Source organism: Drosophila ananassae, chromosome 2R, assembly GCF_017639315.1.
Source record: "Drosophila ananassae strain 14024-0371.13 chromosome 2R, ASM1763931v2, whole genome shotgun sequence".
NCBI lineage: Eukaryota > Metazoa > Arthropoda > Insecta > Diptera > Drosophilidae > Drosophila > Drosophila ananassae.
In genome coordinates this window covers 17,754,855-17,776,997 of record NC_057928.1, presented here as the reverse complement: position 1 = coordinate 17,776,997, position 22,143 = coordinate 17,754,855, and the positions used below count along the sequence as shown (strand labels likewise).

The following is a 22,143-nucleotide window of genomic DNA, read 5'->3' as shown; positions in this document are numbered from 1 at the left end:
CAGGAATGCATTATAATCCACTTGCCCGCCCTTTTGCAATTTAATTTATCGCAAATATTCAATCAGAATAATGATGTGAGAGGAAGTGGTGCTGGGGGAACCTCACTGAATCACTGATGGAAAGCTTGATGAAAAGCCATCCAATCCAATCGCATACAGTCGGACTGACTGCCGGACAATTTAATAATTCAAGCGACGGAGGCGCAGGAGGCGTAAATTGAATTAGTCCGGGAATTTCTTAGGGCAAATGTCAGGCTTGGATTATTGGGATTTTAGTTAGACTGTTTAAGAATGCAACTGGCCGAGCAGCCGACGAGCAACGGACGAACAATTGCAGCCTAATTGAAAGCTAAATTGAATAAAACACACACGCACACACGGGCAGACAGACACAGACACAGGCACACATGCATGCACTCCCTCTCGACACATGCTAACAAGGCAGAAAAAGAGAGAAAAAAAGTGTAGCCTGCTCAACGGCGCACACTCGACACGTACAATTACAGATGCAGACTCGCATGCAGCTGCCGTTATTTGTGGGGTGTGTGTGTGTGGGTGTGGGTGTTTTTGTGAGAGGAGATAGTCCAGACAGTGGCAAGAAATTCAAGAGCCACAAGGACACTGTAAGAAAATTTAGATTGAAACATTGTGAAAAATAATAATTAATCAATATTTAATTATTTTATATTAAAAATCAATTTAACAATAAAAATTCTTAAATAATAATAGCGATATTCCGAAATTTCTTTCACTGCACCAGCAGCCATTGCAGGATAATGGAATGGAATAAAGCAGGATATGGTCGAGGGAAATAAAGGAAAAGCATTCTACGGGCTGGGCGGGGAAACTGCCAGGGGTGTGATGGTAAAATTGTGGAAAATGCAAAATTAGCATGAATACGAAATACAAGTTAAATATTTGAGCAGCCCAAAGGTGTTTCAAACGAGAGCAGGACCGCCCAAGGACCGCCCATAAGAATAGAACATTAGGAGCTTTCGCCTGGAAGAGATGGGAGGAAGAGATGGGAGGGGGCTAACGGGAAATGCAAGCGAAAGGATGTTGGGGATGCAATCATGGAAATGGCATTTGCCGTTAAGGCAAAATGGCTTGTACGAAATGAAATATTCTGCCGCATAAGCACAATGTGCTCCATAAAGATTTCCTTTAATTGCAGTCCATTATCCTTTCTTAAAATTAAGCTCAGAACTCCAATCAATCTTCCTCTAAGTTTTCCAATTTAAACCCAACATGCCAGTAGATAAATAGAATGCTGATAACGTTTTAAACAAATACGACGATAACTAATATTTGATTTATTTACAATTTAAACGCTGCATTTGTTTTTTTGTACCTTTGTTGTCTTTCCTTGGCTCTGTTGTTGTTTTGTTTTCTGTTTTTCTTCGCTCCCCAGCACTCCCTCCCCCCGTACGCCTTATCAGCAGACTTTGACTTTGGGGACATGTAAATAATTTATATTGTATACTTTGTTATGTGTGTAATTTATGAGCACACTATAAAAACAAAGAGAGAGCGAGGGCAGATAGGGGAGGTGTTATATGGCTCTTATCAGCGTGAAAGTGGGACGGCTATACATACATTCAAACATGCTAGTTATGCCTGGCAACAATAGAGCAGGTCTATGGGGCAATTAGCATATATTTCTTTTTAGAACTCTAAAACTAGATCAATAAAAAGTATATGGACTAATAAATATTTATAGCGTTAATAGTTCGTGTAGTTGAAGATTCTTCTCCGCCTGCTACCTTTGCCTAACCTTGTTTCACTTCTGCTGCTTATCAGGCTGCGATGTAACGCACACATGGGCAGATAAACGCACACAGAGACACAACTAATTGCTGTTTACTTTGCGCGCAATTTTCCTTTCCAACACTGGGTGGGAGAAATGGCGGATGAGGAGGAGGAGGAGGAGGAATGGAGGAGTAGAATGCTCACGGCCATTACCCGCTGATGTTGTTTGTGTTTTTCTTTCAACTGCAGTTCACTAATCTCTCACTATCTCAGAGACACACACACACACACACACACACGCAAGGTTTATCTGCCATCTTTTTTCCTTGGGCGGTTTTTTTTATTTATTTTACCAAGATACAAATAGTGGACGATCATAAAAATTTAATTAACTTTTATGAACTGGGTAAATAGTGGGAAAATGCATTAAACACAGCGCAGGAACTAGAAAAATATTTGCTCGGTCTCGAGCTTTGAAATAATTTTGTATTTACTTTCTTTACGATTTTTCATTTGTTTTTCTGTTTGTTTGTTGCCTTGTTTGTTTGTTTGTTTGTTTGGCGATGTCTAAGCAAATGTGTTGGCCAATGTTTGCGAAACTTTAATTAATACTCCTTGAATGCAAACAGGCAGCTATTTTGGGGCATATTTATGTACATTTGTGATTGTTTGCCAAATAACGAGACGAAGAAAAAAGCAAATGTAAGCAAAAATAATTGGCAATTTTCAATTGGAAATTGCGTGCAAATTTATTTTAATTTTGCACCTGCGTTTCAGACCTCCTCTCAGTCAGTGTGTTTGCAATGCAAATATTTTTAGAAAGCAAAGAGGAAAAAGGCAGCAGCAACAGCAGCAACACCAGCAATGGCTGTGGCAGCAACAGCAGTGGCAGCAACACCCCCTCTTACCGAATGTTTGTTCAAGTTATTTGGCTGCTTTGTTGCCACCTGGTATTCCAGAGATAAGGTGGGAGAAATTCGAATTTGCCAGCTCGCATTGTTGGATTTTATTTGCATAGCATTATGCTGGCAAGGCGACACATCCACATCTACACTTTATGTTAGATTCCAGTTCCTAAGGTGGCAAATATTATTTCACACACACATTGGTGTAAAATATAAATCACTTTATTGCAGCCAATTTGCACAAACGATTTGCTCTCGACTCTGTATGCAAATTTGTGTTTATTGTCTGGCCGAGAACTCTAAGCCCGTTTGGGCCATTTTTGATTTGTGCCTTTCGCAATTAGCAGAAATATTTCCAGAAATATTTCCACAAATATTTGTTGGCATTTCCTGTCCAAGAAACTCTTGATTTATGGCAAGAACTACGGCAGGACAAGCACAACGTTTATTTAAAAATTCTCTTTTCCATCCAACCAACGGACAATAAAAATGTGTATTTGCCTTGCCGGCATTTTAATTGTTTCGTAAACGAATTGTTTATTGTTTTAAAAGCCACTGATTGAAGCAATTCTACGGCAATTCTGAAGAAAAATCTAATCAAGTGAAATGTATTTTAGTTTCAAGGCAGCCCCATTTTTCTGGCTCAGGATTTTTGATGGCTTCCATGCCACACAAGACACAACTTTTTGCGGCATTATGCAAAAATATCTGACCTGACATTATCGATTGACCGACCTGCCCCGGGGCAGGGTGGAAAACTATTTTTACATTTTCCATTAGAGCGTGCGGAACGGGGCGAGGCTTCCCTTTTGGCCAGAAGAAATAAAAATAAGAGACTCTTTTGCGAACATAAATTTTGAAAGCCTTTAATGGCGAGTGCAACATATTTCAGAGCAAGCAGCCGCAACGACAACCGCAGCTGTTGCTCCAATGAATTTGTTGCAACAACAATTTTTCCTCCTTCCTCCTCTGGTTGTTGTACGTTTTGTTTTTGTATTTTGGCTGCACAAATAAATTGCGCATAAATCGTGGGCAACATAAATTTTACATGTTGCCGGCGTGCAGACTGAAAACTGAAAACAAGTTGAAATTATGTGAGCGAAGCCGGCAGTGGCATAATTTATGCGATTTACGAGGGGGAGCAGTCGGGGGGGAAGGCAATTAAAATATTTGTGCCAACAGCAAATTTTCTTAATTAAAAAATAAATATTTTAAGGCGAGCAATTAGTTGCTAGAATAGTTGCTGGCAAATTGCATATAAATTAGAGCGCATCCCACTTGCGCCACTTTATGCAGATCATCAACTTTATCAGCAGTTTGCTTTGTTTGTTTTGTCAATTGCCGTAACTAACTTTTGGCTTTACTTTTTTATGGCTTATTTCCAGCAGTCACGCGCCCGCAAAAACTCCACCAAAGCAAACAAACTGAATGCAGCCGCTGCATCAGCAACATCGCCTCGTCTAAGTCCAGCGCCGGCAGCAACACTGTTGCCGCAGCAATCGCCAAATACCACAGCAACAGTTGCCGCCGCCGGGGGCAACCTGCAACATCAGCAGCAGCAGCAGCAGCAATATCAGCAGCATCAGCAACTACTGTCGCAGCAGCAGCAGCTCTTGTCGCAGCAACAACAGCAGCAGCAGCAGCAGCAATACCAGCAGCCGCAGCAGCATCAGCAGCATCACTTCCAGCAGCAACAGCAGCAGCAGCCGCCGCTTTTGCAGCAGCAACAACACGCACAGCAGCAGCAGCAGCAACATCTGCCACAGCAGCAGCAGCATCAGATAACCGCACAAATTCAAACCATGAAGGATCAACCGCAACAGCCCATGGTAAGGTTTCAATTTGGAATTAAATATATATATTAATTAATATATTAATTAAGTTTTAATAAAAGTCTAGAACACACTGCGTATACGTAACATTCTTAACTGTAGGGTAGAGTCTAGTTCTGTGGAAACAACTCAATAGAACCCCAACGATTCGTGTCAATAGCGTTTCGATTTCAATTTTCCAATTAAAAGCCATTGACCTTGATGACGGATTTTCGCCCCTCCCCTCCCTGCCCAGCCCCGCCACTGTTCAATCACTTTGATTTTATTCGCTTTCCGTTTCAAGGCAACCCGAACAGAATGCAAAATGCAAACTACGAAATACAAAATACAAAATACAAAATACGCACAAAAACACAACACAAAACCCATAAATCCGGCTCCAATGTGTGCGTGTGTGAGTGTGTGGCCACATATTGCGTATACGTCACGTCACCCGGAGGCCCCATCAACTGCAGCTGTGCACACACAACACGAGAGCCGATACGAAAATATATACACATACTGCATGGGCATATATGTATGTGTACTTCTGCCCCATTCATTCATAAAGATTTGGTCGATTTTTATCAATGATTGCTAAATGCTTTCAAAATAAAACCAGGGACATACACGCACACAAGCACGAGAGCCAGGTGGAGATAAATTTCAGATGAATTCAGATACACAGATACATATATACAGATACAAATACAGGAAGCCAGAGAGCAGCAGCTGCCAGGCAGTTGAACTTGCCTATTAAAAATTGTTTGTGTTTTAATTTTTGCATTTTATTGTGGCAATATACCTGCCTGCCCCTTGCCACCGCCCTCTACTTTCACTTTCATAACTTTTTTTTTCCAACCGCCGCTCGTAAAAATGCAAATGGAAAACGGGTTGCCAGTCTGGGTTTGTTATTTTTGGGGGGCTTTTCCGGTTTGTTCAGCCACCGCAACAAAACAAGAATGTAGCATAATTTGAGGCGCGTTAATTAACAGCCAGGATTTTTTGTTTTCACCACCGCGGAAGTTGTAACTCAACTGCCGCCATTCGGCGGGGGAGGCCCACCAATTATACTGAGCCTAATTAGGACACGCAAAATATGATTTATGGGGCCCGGTTCGGGCGGCTTAGGACCATTATTTATGTTCACGGAACAAGTCTCTTTTCACCGCAGTGTGCAATTAAGGATAACGGACTGGAGGAAGTCTAGACCCGGTATTAATGTGCTCCCTTTTTGGCTATCCTTTCAGGCGCCCATGGCCTTCTATCCCACATGGCAGGCGGATCCTTCGCAGGGCTGGCAGAACCAGTTCATCCAGCAGATACCACAGAACACGCCGGCCATCACATCGCTCAACTCGCTGGACTTCCAGACCCAGTCGTACGCGTACCCCTCCAACGGATACGTCCAGACAGGCCTGGGATTCGATCCGAACTACGGCCGATCTCCATACGGGGCTCCGGTCCAGAGCTACGACTTCCAGCGCCAGCAGCTGTCCAGCGCCCCCTCGGCCATCAACCAGGTGGGTCTGCAGGGTGTGGCCGGGTTCGCGCCCAGCTACGCCGGACAGGTGACGGCGGCCCCGGTGCCGCCCTCGCAGCAGCAACAGCAACAGGTGCAGCAGCAGCAACAGCAGCAGCAGCATCTGGGAGCGGAACTGAACAAGACGATGTCGGGAAACGACACGCCTGGATATCCGCGGGTGAGCAGCGTGCCGCCGCGCTCACTCAACTGTAACGGGTATTCAGGCGACTACAGCGGTTCAACATCAGCCACTAACAACAACAACAACACCAGTAGCAACAGCAACAGCAGCAGCAACAACAACAGCAGCAGCAACAGCTCACAACAGCAGTCCTCGGCCCTCAGCGGAGGCACCACCACACCAGCTCCCGCTGTCCCCGCCACAGTGGTGGCCCAGCCCGCCTCCTCGCCGATGCAGCCTCCCATTCCACAATCGCCCACGCGCGCCAACATGCTGCAGCAGCAGCAGCAACAGCAGCAGCATCAGCCCCGGCTGGTGAGTCAGTCGCCGACGGGAAATGGCCTGCAACCGTATGTGGCGCCGCAGCAACAACACCTTGCCTCGCCACCCATGCAGGAGTGGAACTGGCAGCAGCAGCAGCAACAGCAACAGCAGCAACCACAGCCGCTGGGAGGCGATGGCTACGCCCAGGGAGAGAGACTAAACCTCAACACTCGCATCAAGTCCATGATCATGCGCAAGAGCGATCCCAAGGATCCGCCGCCTGATCTGCAGCAGCAACAGTTGCAGCAACAACAGTCGCCGGTGCAGCAGCAACAGCAGCAGCAGCAGACCGGTCATTTTTTATCGTATAGCCACCATCTCCGGCCTGAAACGGCGCTGAGCGCCAACGGACCGAGCAGCGCCACGCCCACTCACCCAATGCAGCAGCAACAGCAGCAGCAGCAGCAACAACAGCAGCAGCAAGTGCAGCAGCAGCAGGTGCAACAAGTGCAACAGGTGCAGCAGCAACAACAACAGCAGCAGGCGTCGGCTGCTGCCGAGCCGATCGGAGGTGGTGGCGTAGATCACATCTGGAAGCCGCACCACTCGACGCAGAGTTTTAAGAAGCCGCCGGTGAGCGTCGTGGGTGGCGGCTATCCGGGATCGGATGCGCAGCTGCAACTGCAGCTGCAACAACACCAGCCAGGACAGCACACAACCATTAGCCACGGCGACCCCACGCCGTTGGTGCCCCAAGCAGCCCCGCCAGTAGTTCAGCCGCAGGCGCCGGTGGTGGTGCCGCCGCCGCCCGCTGCAGCCCAGCCCGCCAAGAAGTCGCGGAGTCGCAGCAAGGCCAGTCGCGCGGCGGCAGCAGCAGCAGCGGCTGCAGCCGAGGCAGCGGCCGAGGATCCGCGAAACTCCACGGATCCGGGTGGCGGTGGTCTGAAGCCACCGCTCAGTGCCCACTACCCGCCGCATCCGCCGCCGGTGCATCCCGGCCAAGAATACCACGGTCAGTACATCAAGACCGAGCCGGGCCTGCTGGGGCCGCCGCAGCCCAACAAAATGGAGGGCTACGAGAGGAACTACCAGAACTTCATCCAGTACGCGGACTTCTGCCAGAACGACGGACAGGGACAGCCGGTGCAGCAGCACCACGGCCACTCGCAGCAGGACTACGCCGGATACCATCACAACTCCGCCTACTACGGAGCCGGAGCCAGCAGCTTCCAGCAGAACTTCCAGCAGAACTTCGTTCCCGGCTACCAGCACTCCACGTACGGTAGCCGAGCCAAGGTCACGGGGCCGGGCAACCACCAGCCCAGCCACCAGCTTCACGGCCACGGGCAGAGCATGCTTGAGCTGGACCGGAAGCCGGACACCAACAGCATCATACCCCTGCCTACGAACTACGAGAAGGATATTCCGGCGCACGCCTATCCTATCCCGCCACACCGCTACGCCCTTGGACACGGAGCACCGCCGCCAGTGCCACCTCCACATCTGGGACACCACGGAATGCTGGAGCCAAAGCTAGAGGACATGGGAATGCTTGGACACGGCGGAGGATACACGTATTTGGGCGGAGCCGGCGAAGGCAAGGGCCTGAACAACGGATTCTCTTGCTGCCGACAGGGCGGCACCCGTCCCCCAACGGCAGAGCACCTCAAGGACGGCACCTGCCTCGGTCTGGGCATCCAGCCCAAGGAGGAGCTGCTCGACGAGGACGAGCTCATCGATAGCCACGGCAATGGCCTGAAACCGGGAGGAGGAGCCGCCGGCAAGGCGAAGGGAAAACAGAAACCGGACGAGATCCCCGAGATTGTGGTGAAGCACGAGAAGATTAACCCGTTGTTCGATACCACGGATCGATTGGAGAAGGGCAACAAGACGGAGATACCCGAGTGCGAGTGCTTCCAGTCCGACAAGAATCCCCCGGAACCGGGCACCTACTACACGCATTTGGGTGAGTATTTCGATGATCCTGTCCAGGAACTATAACTAAAGACTTTTAATCCTTAAAGGCACGGCTTCGTCCCTCATGGAACTCCGGCGAGAGTTCGAAGAGCGATGCAATCTGACGGGTCGGCAGCTCCGCATCGAGAAAATCGTCTACACGGGCAAGGAGGGCAAGACGACGCAGGGCTGTCCGGTGGCCAAGTGGGTGATCCGGCGGGCGGACATGGAGGAGAAGATTCTGGTGGTTGTGAAAAAGCGACCAGGACACAGGTGGGTTTCCTTTTCTTATTCATCCTTAGTCCTTGACTAATCTTCCTGATCTTCAGATGCATTGCCGCCTACATTGTGGTGTGCATGGTGGCCTGGGACGGAATGCCACGTTTGGAGGCGGACAACGCCTACAAGAATCTGATCCCGAAGCTGAACAAGTACGGCCTGCCCACCACCCGAAGATGTGCCACCAACGAGAACCGCACTTGTGCCTGTCAAGGTGAGATCTGGCGAGAGATTCTCACTGGAATCTGTTTCTAAACAACTTCTTAATTTCAGGACTCGATCCTGAGACATCTGGCGCTTCGTACAGCTTCGGCTGCTCCTGGTCCATGTACTACAATGGCTGCAAGTACGCCCGCTCCAAGACGGTGCGCAAGTTCCGGCTGTCGGTGAAGAGCGAGGAGGCGGCCATCGAGGACCACATGAACCTAATTGCCACTCTGCTGGCGCCGGTCTTCAAGCAGGTGTGCCCGCGATCCTACGACAACCAGACCAAGTACGAGCAGGAGGCCTCCGACTGCCGCCTCGGCCTGGAGCCGGGCAAGCCCTTCTCGGGCGTGACAGCCTGCCTGGACTTCTGTGCCCACTCGCACCGCGATCTGCACAACATGCAGGACGGATGTACGGTGCACGTGGCGCTCCTGAAGCCCGGCAATAGGGACACCCGCCTGCCGGACGACGAGCAGTTCCACGTCCTGCCGCTCTACACGATGGACGGCACGGACGAGTTCGAGAGCGTCGAGGGGCAGAGGGACAAGCACCGCACCGGGGCGGTGCAAATGCTGGACAAGTGAGTGTACCGTTGAGTTTTGAGCAGCTGGCTCCCCGGGGCAGTTCCATACCTGGTTCTGATGCTAATCCATCCAATTTTTCTCCCTCTAATCCTCTGTAGATTTCCCTGCGAAGTACGCGTTCGTTCCACGCCGCTGATACCCTGCCGGAGGCACGGCAAGAAGCGGAAGGATGGCGACGAGTCGGCGCCTCCGGACGGCGACCAGGACGCCGCCGGAGATGCCAACAGCCAGAGCAGCTCCAGCAACGGAGCCCAGTCGCAGACGCAGACCGCGAGCAATCAGTCTAGCCCGCCTGCGTTGGGAGCTGGAGCCGGATCGGGAGCGGGAGTCCATAGCATCAAGAAGGAGAACGGCGGGACAGGAACTGTGGCCGCCAACGGGAAATCCAAGGCGAAGGGCAAGTCGAATCAGTCGAACAACTCGAGTGCCTCCACGCCCGGATCGGCGCCTCCGTCCACGCCCTCGCCGCGATGCCAGACTCCGGTGACGAACAACCCCAGTCCGGCGGGCAGCGCCTTCAGCACGCCACCGGTCCACGGCAGCGGCAATCCTGCCGGAAATCCCGCCCAGAACGGCAATCCCAACCAGCAGCCCGGCCAGCTGATGAGCTCCAACTCCAGCCTGATGAACATGGCCACCATGATAGACACCTTCACGGACGCCCAGCTGCAGTCGAATCAGATCTCGAGCACCGTATTGGACTCGCCGTACTCGTACGATTACCAGACGGGCTCCTACATAGATTCCAGGAACTACTACGGCAACTGGCCGACGCCCCACGCACCCATGGGCATGGCGGCGCAGGCACAGGTGGGTGGAGCCGGACCAGGAGCCGGCGCGGGGGCCGGAGTCGCACCCCTGACCCCCACCACGCCGACAGCGCAAACGCAGCTGGGAGGCGTGCCGACAGCCACTGCTCTGGCAGGAGTAGGAGGAGTCGGCGTCGGAGGAGGAGTTGGGGTGGGAGCCACCACATTGCCAGGAGGAGCACCTACCTTGCCACCATCGGTTACGCCAACGCAGCTAGAGGCCAGCAACGGCTATGGATCGGCCAGCTACCAGAGCCTGGCCTCGGCGGGAGCTTTGGGAGGCACCGCCGGGAATCCGGAGCCGCAGCAACAGCAACAGCACCAGCAGCCGGGACAGCCACAGCAGCAGGCTTCCCTGCCAGGAGCACCCGGAGGAGACCTGAAGAGCCGGCTATTGAACGAGGAGAATCCCGACTCCACCACGCTGGTGAATCACCATCACCACCACCACCATAACCTGGCGGAGAGCAAGCTGACCGCCCTGACGGCCATGCAGCCCATGACCGCCAACCTGGCGCCCTCGCTGACCACCTCGCATCCGCACCACCCGCACTCGCACCCGCACCAGCAGGAGGGATTCGTGAAGCCGAAGCCGCCGCCCAGCGACTACACGGCCCAGTACACGGCCCAGTATCCGAACAACTATCAGATGTACCCGCCCCCACCACCACCGCCCCACTCCGCGTACTCGGCCTACGACGCGTACCAGAACATGAACTACAACTACGGGTACCACCACCAGGCGTACTCCCCCTACGGCATGTATCCGCAGCAGACTCCGCCGCCCACGCCGCCGCCTCCGTCGCCCAACTGGAACGTCTACGGACACCACCAGACGACGACGAACTCCGGCTACAGCTCCGGCTCCACCACCCCCGGAGCAGGAGCAGGCACTCTGATAGCCAGCCATGGTGCAGTGCCGGGAGCCGCGGGTCTGCAGAAGCCGAGTATTCCCGCACCATCGCCCCTCCATCACCAGCAGCAACAGCAACAAGATGCGCCGCAGACCATCCTGCCCGACCTGAGCAATGGCCAGAGTTCGGTGGAAACCGTGGTCGCTCCCACCACACCTGTGGGGGAGACCAATTCCGGCAACGACTCCGCCGCCGGAGTGGGAGGCGCAGGAGGAGCAGGTGTCGGAGCAGCCGCTGTGGCGGCCGGAGGTCCACCGGCAAATGCCACAACCCCAGTGCCAGTTGGATCCCCGGGCAGCACCAATGCCAGCAAGATCGAGCCCATTGGCGAGGTGGCCGAGATCAATGAGAACATCGAGGCCTTCCAGGATCCGCAGATGGGGGGCGTGGCCATCGCCCTCAATCACGGCAGTGTGCTGATCGAGTGCGCCAAGCACGAGATGCACGCCACGACGGCGGTGAGGCGACCGGATCGCCACCATCCAACACGGATGACCCTGATATTCTACCAACACCGGAACCTCAACCGATCCCGGCACGGCATCGACGAGTGGGAGGAGAAGATGCGGGTGAAGAAGATCAACACGGACCTGGACAACAAAGCCAAAGAGGAGCGCGAGCGCCTGATCAAGAAGGCGGCTGGCGAGGATCTGGACGAGCTGGACGAGGATGCGCTCATGGACGATGCTCCGGTGCCGGTGGTCAAGAAGGAGACCAACGGCCAGGCTCTAAAAAACGGAGCCAGTGGCAGTAAAAAGAAGAAGAACAACAGCACTGCGGAGTCGAAGAAATCACAATCCGGTGAGCAGTCAAAAAACGAGAAGGTTGCCCTCCACGCACCAACACTTACGACCACGTCGTGGACGACCCTGTTCCCCATGCATCCGTGCGTGGTTACGGGGACCTATCCGGAGGGCAATAGCAGTCCGACCTCGTCCACGAACAACAACAGCAACAGCAACGCTGGCAATGGCCAGTCCCTGCCACCTGGCAGTGGTCCTCAAGTTCCCCCTGGTCAGCCCGGCGGAGCAGCAGCTATCCCGCAGCAACAGCATCCACATCCGCATCCGCAGCTGCAGCAGCAGCAGCATCAGCCGCAGCAGCAGCCGACCTGAATATGCTCCGGCTAAGGGGCTACTATTGGTAATCGCAGAATTCCACGCCGAATTCTTCTTAACTTAAGTCCACACTCACACTGATCAGCCCGGATGGGAGCTTTCGTTTCGAAAGGATTTGAGAGATTTAGGGATATATGCTAATACACCTCCACTCATGGGCATTAAAGGATATATGTTTCTATTCAAATCCAAGTTGAACTAATTTTTCCAAGAAAAAGAATTCACTCAGAAGATTGTTTTGAAAAAAAATCAAATTCTTCCTCAAATTCGATCGAGATTAGAAGCCCGATACCAGGTTGTATGACTGAAAAATCACTCAAAGCTAAGAAGGAGATCCTCCGAGCTAGGAGGCTGGAGAATTATTTTTGTAAATGCATCTGATTTCGTGTGCCATACGAGGAGAAGAACATGTCCCCCGGAAAGGAGTTGAAGAAAGTACAGTTGACGCTGCCAGGCCAGAGTTGTCACCATTCCACACAAAAACACAGTCACACCCAAAAAACAAACATCACTCAGCAGATTAAAAAACAAACCACAAACAAACACTCAAAAACAACAAGTTTCTAAACTAGTTTAAAAAATAAACTATTAACTTTAGTTTCTTAAGAGCCAGCAAAAAACAATTTGTGTTAAATGAGTTTTAAAAAATACTACAGAACAAGAACAAAAACGAATACTACTAAAAAAAAAAAAAAACTAAAATAAACAAGAGAAAATGCTAAAGAAATTTTTGCTTGAGTTTCTCTTGCAAGCAGAAACCAAAAACGAAAACATATTACAAGTTAGTGGAGTTTAAAAATAAAAGATCATTGCCAAAAGTACAAATAAACCATTTTTTAAAGAGCAAACTAGAAAAACGTAAAGAATTTCGCAAGACAACTAAAACAAAATGATAATAGTTGGAAACAAAATGCAATTTTTACTAGAAAAAAAACAGTTTAAAGATTTATGTTTTAAATTTCTCATATTCCCACAATTTGACTTTCTTTTGTAACTTGATCCTTAAAGTTCCAATTGAATTCGAATTGCAGACAGACTTCCGACAGAAGAAGTATTGCTCCCTTGGGTGTGATTTCAGGATACTTGAAAGGTCCTTGAAATCGCCACTCAAGCTGCGAGGAATGCCGATTTCCTATAGCTTCAGATCAGATCACTCACAGGATAATATGGAAAATGGTGCGGGGAGTGCAGGACAACTAAAGGATAATGAAGTTGAGTATTTTTTGAGAGGGCGGCACACGCTCCCGAAAAGGAAGAAAGAAAGAAAGGATCAGAGGGAGGCGACTAGAAGATGAAGAAGAAATGTAAGGCAGCAAGACATTTTTAAACTTTAAACATAATTTAAACTAAGTTTAAGTAAAGCCCAGAAACCCAAACACACACACTCACACACACACACGAGAAGTTATATATATTTATTTATGCGAATCGAAGGCAAAAGGGTTCAATCTAGTTATTATTATTATTTTTGCGAGATTTAGTTTCAAAGGCAAAGGACAAAACCCAAAAAGACTCGAAACCAATCAAGTATTAAGCACTAATAAAAAACAACTATTTGCCTATTCATTTGTAATTGTTGTATAAAGCAAAACTAATAATTTGCATCCATCCAAAAAGCAAAAATAATAAATAAAAAATAAAAAATAAAAGCAAAAAGGATAAAAGGATAAAAGGACAAATGAAAAAATAAAAAACTTAAAATTAGAATGCAAATGTGGCAGCGCAACTGAATTTCAAATCAAATTAGTCTAAAAAACAAACAAAAAAAAAAACACAACAAACATATATATAAATATATTTTGCACAAAAATAAAAAAAAAAAACATAAACGATTGATTTTGAATTTGTCGAGAAAGGACACTAGCCGACATGAATGTAGGTCGTATGTACGTAATGTAATGTAAATGTAAGGCAGCGAAGAAGACTTTTGAGCAACAAGAAAAAACATGTTTTGATAAATATTTAAATGTTTATATAAATATATTGATATATATATATATATATATTAATATAAATTATGATAATTGATTAACTGATTACGCAAGCCAACAACTATTATAGTTTGTAAATGCTTTTTTATCATTTCAAATAAATGCAAATCTTTTGCCATTTCTAAGTTAAAACACCTCACACGACTTTTCTGTTTCTGTTTCTGATTCTGTTTCGCGGGACTTCTATCTATACATATATTATATATATATATAACTATATATATACTATACATATTGGAATATGATGATAAAGCAAGAAAACCAATTAAATCGGCGAGGCGTACGATGATATAGCGAAGATACACATACATATTGTAAAACGAGCGTACATATATACAGAATGTGAAGCTGACGATGATAAGAGTTGGATAAAATAATAAAAAAAAAAATACAAACAAAAAAGAAAATCATAAATTATATTTATTTAAAGTACGCGCATGGAAAGCAAACAGATATTAATATTAAATAAAATGAAAACAAAGTTAAATCAGCGACTTGCGTTTCTCTTTTTTTACAAAAAAACTAATTCCTCTTTCTTCTAGATATTTCAGATTGTGGTTTAAAAAATTCTATCAAAGGACTGATTCGAAGCTCAACAATATAATATTATATAATATTCTATTATTATTTAATTAGTTAAAAATGCATACAACCTCTTCGTTGGATCTCGTAGATAAAACATACTAGTACTTCACAGATACAAATTAATTTATAGTCTTTAATGCGGCATTGGAATGTGCGTTGAGTCGTTGAGAGTGTCAATCGGGCCAAAACGCCTTACGAGCTAGCCTAGCCTAGAGATTATTTACATCGAACGTTCGTTAAGTACATGGCAAGTGATTCCGTCGCTGGGCAGGCCCCAGACTACAGGCTTAGGACGAGCTCTTCGCTGTAGTGGTCCAGTGCCGTCGTGTTGAAAATGCCAAAGTTCCACTGCATGTAGTGGTTCTTGGGGTCGCAGTTGTTGACGACCACCTCGTGCGAGAAGGGCAGCAGCTCCAGGCACCGCCGCCCCTCCATTCCGTGCTTCAGCAGCTTGTTGTGGTAGTCGTAGTACCAGTACTGATTGCCGCCCTGGCCGTGGCAGTCCCACAGCCAGACTGGCGCATTCGCCTCCCAGATCTGTACGTCCAGGCACTCCTTCTTGCGTCGCTGCCGGAGATCACGCTTCCAGCTCAGCTCCCAGAACTGCGACTTCTGCGGCACCTTCAGGTCGTCGGCGCAGGCGAACATGCCCATGCGGTTGTGCTTCTTGCGACCCATCGTGTCCAGGCATAGCTGCGGATTGCCGACACTCTGAATGGCGCCCATGGCGTAGTTGGGCGGATCCACCGGCGGGTAGTTCTTCATCAAGTCGAAAGCCACCTCCTCCATGAACCACCGGAAGGACTTGCACTTGAGCTTCGTGCGGATGGCCTTCTGGGCGGTCAGATCGCCGGCATCCACCCGCTCGTAGATACCATCGCCGTGGCTGTACAAGTAGTTCTTGTACTCATCCATCCAGACCTCGGCCACACGTTTGTAGTTCTGTGCGAAAAGTTGAGAGATTAAAATTCAATAAACTCATTCAAAAAGGTGTGAAAATAGGAACATGGTGGAGAATTTCAGTTCCCAAATGACCCCATTTCTTATTGCTAATAAAAACAGGTTCCCCATCTCAACAGAACATTTATTCCCAATCAGGTTTTGTGAAAAGTAAGGGTTTATCACCCGCTTGCAATAAAAATAAACTTAAGGTATCTTTTGTCAGCAAGAGATAGAGTTTATCTTTTAATTGGAAATAAACGCAAGTCTAGGAACCGGTTCTGTCTGTCACAGCTTGTAATCACTGCTTGTAATCAGGTTGGTATCTGGAGGAAAACCCGCCTTTTTATCTGCAACTTCTTTTTTTAAAACACAGATACCTTAAGGAATGACTAAGATCCATGGTGAAATATTCCCCTTAAACTTTAAATAAGTTTTAAAAATTTTAATTACACTCACCCGATGCAGATAGTCGCCCTTTCGCGGACTGGGATTGTGGTTGCGGGGTCCCCGGTAAATGTGTCCAATGCGAGAGCAGGGTGCATCGTACATCTGACCACCGCACATCCAGATCTTGAAGCTCAGCTCGTACTGTTCGCCGCCCCAGATATCCAGACCCTCATCATAGCCGCCCAGCTCCCAGAAGAACTCCGCCGAGATGGCAAACAGACCGCCCGCCATGACAGGACTCTTGAACGGATCCGCCGGATGCTTCAGGTCCTCCGGCAACAGTCGCAATCTCTTGTAGTAGAACTCCCAGTCAAAGGCACCGCGGGCGCCCTCGTCCTGGGCACGATACTGGAAGTTACTGTGGTCGATAACATCGATGAAGGGACACACCGCCGTCCGTTTGTTGAGGGCAATGGGCTCCAGCAGCGGCGGCAGCCAGTTGTAGTTGGCCTCCACGTGGGAGTCGAGGAAGATCAGGACTTCGGCAGTAGCATTCCGGGCGCCCTCAGATCGAGCTCCAATCAAGCCTGTGCGTCTGGGGAGCCTGACCACGCGCACAATCTTAAAGTGATTGGCAATGTAAGCCTCCAAATCGTGGCCCAAGTACTCGCGATCGCTGTAGTCATCCACCAAGATGATTTCTTTGAGCAGCTCAGGCGGTGAGCGATTGATCAGGCTGTGCACGGACCGCATAAGCACACTGAGGTACTCATTCCAGAATATAATGATCACCGATACGGTGGGCAGTTGGGTCAAGTACTCCTTCTTGCGACACCTGGAATAGTTCAAAGTTTATTTCCACTTTCAAGGACTTGCTTTATAATAAAAAAAACTCACTGTTTGTGGCGGATATCATTCAGGGAACGATTGACAGAAATTGAGTCGGAGAGCAGGGCATTGAACCCGTTCTCTAGAGACATGCGTTTCTCCGTTTCTATCTGGGATTCATCGTCCAAGCTGGCGGCCTGGCCCTGTTCGCCGAGACCCACTCGCGCTGCATCTCGCTCCATGGCCGTATAGTCGTGCCAATCCTTCTTTACCATATCTGCCGGCGGCACCACCTGCAGCTCATCCTCCAGTGGTACTATATTCTCCTTTTCCGCAGCATCTTTCGCTTCTCCTTCCTGTTCGTCATCGGGTTCCACTTCGTTCTTTTTCTCCAAGTCCGGATCTGGCTCTACTGGGTTATGCACTTTTTTCTGGCTCACGTCATCATGCTTTTCCAGCACATCGCCGGAACGACCTTGTTGCTGTGGAAGCGGTTCAATGCCGTGGTGGACGGGCTTGTTGGTGTACGGACTGGACGATATCCAGCTGGTGATGAGCACGAACAGGGTGAGGGAGACCAGGACCAGGAGCCCTGTCTTGACGATCCACTTGAGATTGGGCCGCCGCATTCTGTTAGCTACGTGTCCGGGCCTCTTTGGGGGCCAAGCGCTGCTCGTAGAGTGTTAGCTCAGGTGTATCTCCGCCCAAGAAGTATCTGTATCTGCCGACGTGGGTACCACTGCAAATAAACGAATGAGAGAAGTGACAAAAGGCCATGGAAACGTGCGCACATATGTATGATAGTAAATACCCATACATATATAACGTAAATTATATATATATCCAAGTACTGGAAGAACAAATACAAGAAACGCAAACCCAAAGATAAGAAACTTGTGATAAAATGAAATGTTGTACAGCAGCACTTAAAAGAACTTCCGGCACATATTTCAATCCTTATCACTTTCTGCCAAAAAGAAACTATTTTGGGCTACTTTGAGAGACAGTCTCCCCGTCAATTTAAAATTAATGAATCTTAATCACAGGTGAAGACGTCATCAGCGAAATTCTTATCAGAACTTTTCAGGATCCAATTCTCACCTGTCAGTTAAGCTGTGATTTGTGCGATTCTGCTCCAGACTCCATCAAATTCGGGTTCAATAAACTAGTAAAATTACTAATTAGCATAACAAAACAAAAGTCTGTCTTCCACGTCCGCGAAAGCTGCTGTTTCTGTATTTTTGATTGCTTCTGCTCAAAATTCTAACCTGCCGCAAAGCAGCTGGTCGGAGGGAGTGTTGGAAAAGTACAAAAAAGAGGGGCGTCTATTGGGGGATCTTTAGCCCGATTTAAAGAATATATTATATATTTGTGTATTTTAATGTTGTCAAAATATATTGCGTATGTTTTTGAGGGCTACTAGAAATTTGTAATGCTATTTTCATCGATTTTAATCGATGGTAAACAGCTTATGTCAAATTCAGAAATTTAAATTGTATTTAATTAAATAAAAGCTATTACTTTTAATTGGATTGTATGATAGACATACTAACGAAACTGAATACTAACTGAATTCTAAGAAATCTCATACATTTCCTACAACTCTGTATAAAAATTTAAATTTTCCCGCCCAACTATCAAAAGTATCGTTAGTAAAAGCTGAGACTATTTTGTGTCATCACCAAGTCAAAGTACAACCAACTAAAAACTACAAGTAAATAAATCATGTCCGTGGATAATTGTATATTTTGCAAAATAACCAGTGGCCAGGATGCAAACACTGTCCTGGAAATGGAAAACGACGAGTTTGTGATATTCAAGGATATAAAGCCTGCTTCCCAGCATCACTATCTGGCCGTAACCAAGGAGCACCATAATAGCCTCAAGACCCTCAATAAATCTCACGAAGATCTAGGTGAGAATGCACTTAATAACTTGCATATTTTAGCTAAATAATGTTCTTAACAAAGTTGCCAGAATGGAGGAGGGCTTAAAGCAGTTCCTCAGGGAAAAAGGAGTGGCCACAGACGACGCCCTGCTCGGCTTCCATCTGCCACCATTTATAACGGTAAACCATCTCCACATGCATGCCATTGCCCCGCGCTCCCAAATGGGGTTCCTATCCAAGCTAATATTCTTGCCATCGGCCTGGTTTAAGACAGTAAGTTATATAATTTATAGCTTTGAAGGAATAATCTAATCTCTTTAATTGCAGGCCGACAACGCTCGTTTATATCTTTCCGCAAAAGAGGCATAGTAACTCTTACTCTTTAATATAATTTGTAGGAAAATGTATCTTCTTGTTATCTATTCTATAAACTATTATCCCTATTATTCCATTTGTATCTTTGAAGTGCCAAGAAAGCCCAAATACAATTTTAAGTAAAAACATTACCGAATAACAACTTCCAACTTTATTGTTTACCACAACTCTAGTTCACTCTTCACTGACTGGCAATGTTCAACATTTTCTTGACTTCCTCCTTGTATTTGGTCAGGTTGTACTCGTTCTCGCCCTCGTTGATCAGCTGCTCCACACTCTGCCCATAACTGGGACTAGGTTCTACCTTCGGCGCTCCCTCTGCAGCATTCCAGTTCAGGATCTCCTCGGCGGAGAGCTTGGATTTGTTCCGCCCGAAAAGGTACACCTCCATGTCAGCCTCCGACTTGGTAGCTTCCCACGGTTCGGTCACAAAGGATTCGTGGTAGCAGGCTGTTAGCAAGTAGAGGGCGTAGTCGTAGTTCTGCTTCCTTAAAGGACAACGATCCGTGACGAAGGTGAGGATGTCGGTATCCTTGTCATAGCGATCTCCGACAAGACGGAGGAACTTGTCCCTGGCATGGGCATCGAATTTGAGATCGGAGAGCTTTAGAGAAACGGTAACCCTCCGAGCTTCGGGGTTCCTGATTGTGGGCAGGGCTTGCAGGTAGTCGGTGGTAATCACCTCCACTGGAAAATGGCGCTGCCACTTAGCCTCCGTCTCCAGGCCCTTCGGCCAGGGGGTGCAGAACTTCTTGAGGGCCTCGCACTGCTGCCGTATGGCCGGCGGGGTCAAATGCAGGAAGTTGGGGATCTTCATCAGCTCAGCGTTGGCGAATTTCGAGGGCGCAGCTGCCCCGCGCTCTGTGAATCCTTGTCGCAGCGGCAGTGGGACACTGGCCGGGTGGAATGACCGTGGTCCGGGCCATGCTGCCGTCCAGTCCTGATCCACGGCCATGCGGTTCGAGCGGGGAGGTGTCACGGGATCCTTTTTCACTTCCCGACGCTTTTGGAACTGCTGCTTCACTGTCCGCAGGCTCAGCACTCGGAACTCTGTTGGTTTTTTGAGCAGTATTTATATATTAATTTTATTTGAGAGCCTTTATTGTTTACCTTCTTCTTCCTCGACTTCAGGGTTCTGTTGACTAGAAAAGCCGCGCAATCCGGTCTGCACCACGTGCTTTTGGAGGGATCCCTGTCCCCAGAATCGAGTCAAGGAATTCGCCATGGCTGCTTAACTTAGCTTTTGCAACAAATTTTATATTTTATAGAAAAAACTACAAAATTTGCGGCTTTACGTAAACCATGCGCCAGAAGACTGCCAACTCGTTCTTAAAAAAAATCAGCTGTAAGCTTGAGAAGGGCTACCAACCTATCGCACAAATTCATATTATTTCAAATTTATCGGAATTAAAAATTGTATTTTTAAAATGCACATTAATGGGATATAGATCTTAAAATATTTAAATGTATTACTCTTAGAAATCCGATGGAAATTATCGATGATACAGCCTCCGCTATGAGCCATATGTTGGCTCCACGCCTCATTGTCGATTTTCGAAGGGGATCCCCCAGAAATTTTAACAAAAAATCTTAAAAATTTTATGATCTTAAATTTTGACGCAGATTTGTGGAGAATCGATCTACGAATCGTTTAAGATATTCCGCTCAAGAATTGGATTATAATTGGCAAAGATATGGCCTACATGGTGGGCCGTATAGTGGCTCCACGCCTTATTGTCGATTTTCGAAGGGGATCCCCCAGAAATTTTAACAAAATATCTTTAAAATTTTATGATCTTAGATTTTGACGCAGATTTGTGGAGAATCGATCCACGAATCATTTAAGGTATTCCGCTCAAGAATCGGATAAAAATTGGCAAAGATATGGTCTACGTGGTGGGCCATATAGTGGCTCCACGCCTCTTGGCCGGTTTTCGAAGGGGATCCTCCAGAAAATTTAACAGAAAATCTAAAAAATTTTACGTTCTTAAATTTAGATGCAGGTTTGTGGAGAATCGATCCACGAATCATTTAAGGTATTCCGCTCAAGAATCGGATAAAAATTGGCAAAGATATGGCCTACGTGGTGGGCCATATAGTGGCTCCTCGCCTCTTGGCCGGTTTTCGAAGGGGATCCTCCAGAAAATTTAACAGAAAATCTAAAAAATTTTACGTTCTTAAATTTAGATGCAGTTTTGTGGAGAATCGATCCACGAATCATTTAAGGTATTCCGCTCAAGAATCGGATAAAAATTGGCAAAGATATGGCCTACGTGGTGGGCCATATAGTGGCTCCTCGCCTCTTGGCCGGTTTTCGAAGGGGATCCTCCAGAAAATTTAACAGAAAATCTAAAAAATTTTACGTTCTTAAATTTAGATGCAGGTTTGTGGAGAATCGATCCACGAATCATTTAAGGTATTCCGCTCAAGAATCGGATAAAAATTGGCAAAGATATGGCCTACGTGGTGGGCCATATAGTGGCTCCACGCCTCTTGGCCGGTTTTCGAAGGGGATCCTCCAGAAAATTTAAAAGAAAATCTTAAAAATTTTATTATCTTAGATTTTGACGCAGATTTGTGCAGAATCGATCTACGAATCGTTTAAGGTATTCCGCTTTAGAATCGGATTAAAATTGGCAAAGATATGGCCTACATGGTGGGCCATATAGTGGCTCCACGCCTCATTGTCGATTTTCGAAAGATGCCCCAGAAATTTTAACAAAATAACAATTAAAATAATAATTAAAATCTAAGATCATACAATTTTAGATCTTAGATTTTAATGCAGATTTATGTAGAATCGATATACAAATCGTTTAAGATATTCCGCTCAAGAATCGGATTA

The 22,143-nt window shown here is 47.5% G+C and overlaps 4 protein-coding genes across 8 annotated transcripts in view; 2 read left to right on the top strand and 2 right to left on the bottom strand.

Annotated features, from left to right (window-relative positions):
• LOC6493110 (DNA N6-methyl adenine demethylase) overlaps positions 1–14,784 on the top strand; it is a 91,192-nt gene extending 76,408 nt beyond the window's left edge. For 3 of the 5 annotated variants that reach the window (XM_032454294.2, XM_032454293.2, XM_044714376.1), the window contains 6 exons: positions 4,040–4,483; positions 5,716–8,401; positions 8,460–8,664; positions 8,721–8,884; positions 8,944–9,457; positions 9,560–14,784. In XM_032454294.2, the coding sequence (XP_032310185.1) occupies positions 4,040–4,483; positions 5,716–8,401; positions 8,460–8,664; positions 8,721–8,884; positions 8,944–9,457; positions 9,560–12,299 (6,753 nt within the window). In that variant the 3' untranslated portion in view covers positions 12,300–14,784. The remainder of the gene's footprint in view (positions 1–4,039; positions 4,484–5,715; positions 8,402–8,459; positions 8,665–8,720; positions 8,885–8,943; positions 9,458–9,559) is intronic. The other 2 variants (XM_032454292.2, XM_032454291.2) reach the window with 1 other exon arrangement.
• Positions 14,693–18,438, bottom strand: LOC6506883 (N-acetylgalactosaminyltransferase 6). The gene is made up of 4 exons (XM_001957029.4): positions 18,137–18,438; positions 17,105–17,774; positions 16,277–17,042; positions 14,693–15,820 (listed from the first exon to the last, which is right to left on the bottom strand). Exons 2-4 carry the CDS (start codon positions 17,662–17,664, stop codon positions 15,158–15,160), a joined length of 1,989 nt encoding a protein of 662 aa, XP_001957065.1. The 5' UTR covers positions 17,665–17,774; positions 18,137–18,438; the 3' UTR covers positions 14,693–15,157.
• Positions 18,439–18,687: 249 nt separating this feature from the next.
• LOC6493111 (histidine triad nucleotide-binding protein 3) lies at positions 18,688–19,429 on the top strand. The gene is made up of 3 exons (XM_001957030.4): positions 18,688–18,950; positions 19,006–19,196; positions 19,251–19,429. The coding sequence occupies exons 1-3, from the start codon at positions 18,761–18,763 to the stop codon at positions 19,290–19,292; spliced, it is 423 nt and encodes a 140-aa protein (XP_001957066.1). The 5' UTR covers positions 18,688–18,760; the 3' UTR covers positions 19,293–19,429.
• A 5-nt stretch (positions 19,430–19,434) lies between these two features.
• Positions 19,435–20,643, bottom strand: LOC6506882 (28S ribosomal protein S35, mitochondrial). Its single transcript, XM_001957031.4, has 2 exons — positions 20,409–20,643; positions 19,435–20,348 (listed from the first exon to the last, which is right to left on the bottom strand). Exons 1-2 carry the CDS (start codon positions 20,521–20,523, stop codon positions 19,480–19,482), a joined length of 984 nt encoding a protein of 327 aa, XP_001957067.1. The 5' UTR covers positions 20,524–20,643; the 3' UTR covers positions 19,435–19,479.
• Positions 20,644–22,143: the final 1,500 nt, after the last annotated feature.

Bases quoted from the DNA above. Each gene is read 5' to 3' on its own strand.
- LOC6506882 (XM_001957031.4), bottom strand. From the start codon at position 20,523: ATGGCGAATTCCTTGACTCGATTCTGGGGACAGGGATCCCTCCAAAAG. The intron at 20,349-20,408 runs GTAAACAATAAA...AAAAACCAACAG, and splicing joins TGAAGTCGAGGAAGAAGAAG to AGTTCCGAGTGCTGAGCCTG.
- LOC6493111 (XM_001957030.4), top strand. From the start codon at position 18,761: ATGTCCGTGGATAATTGTATATTTTGCAAAATAACCAGTGGCCAGGAT. The intron at 18,951-19,005 runs GTGAGAATGCAC...TTCTTAACAAAG, and splicing joins TAAATCTCACGAAGATCTAG to TTGCCAGAATGGAGGAGGGC. The intron at 19,197-19,250 runs GTAAGTTATATA...CTTTAATTGCAG, and splicing joins CATCGGCCTGGTTTAAGACA to GCCGACAACGCTCGTTTATA.
- LOC6506883 (XM_001957029.4), bottom strand. From the start codon at position 17,664: ATGCGGCGGCCCAATCTCAAGTGGATCGTCAAGACAGGGCTCCTGGTC. The intron at 17,043-17,104 runs GTGAGTTTTTTT...GAACTATTCCAG, and splicing joins AATGATATCCGCCACAAACA to GTGTCGCAAGAAGGAGTACT. The intron at 15,821-16,276 runs GTGAGTGTAATT...CTTTTCGCACAG, and splicing joins AGGGCGACTATCTGCATCGG to AACTACAAACGTGTGGCCGA.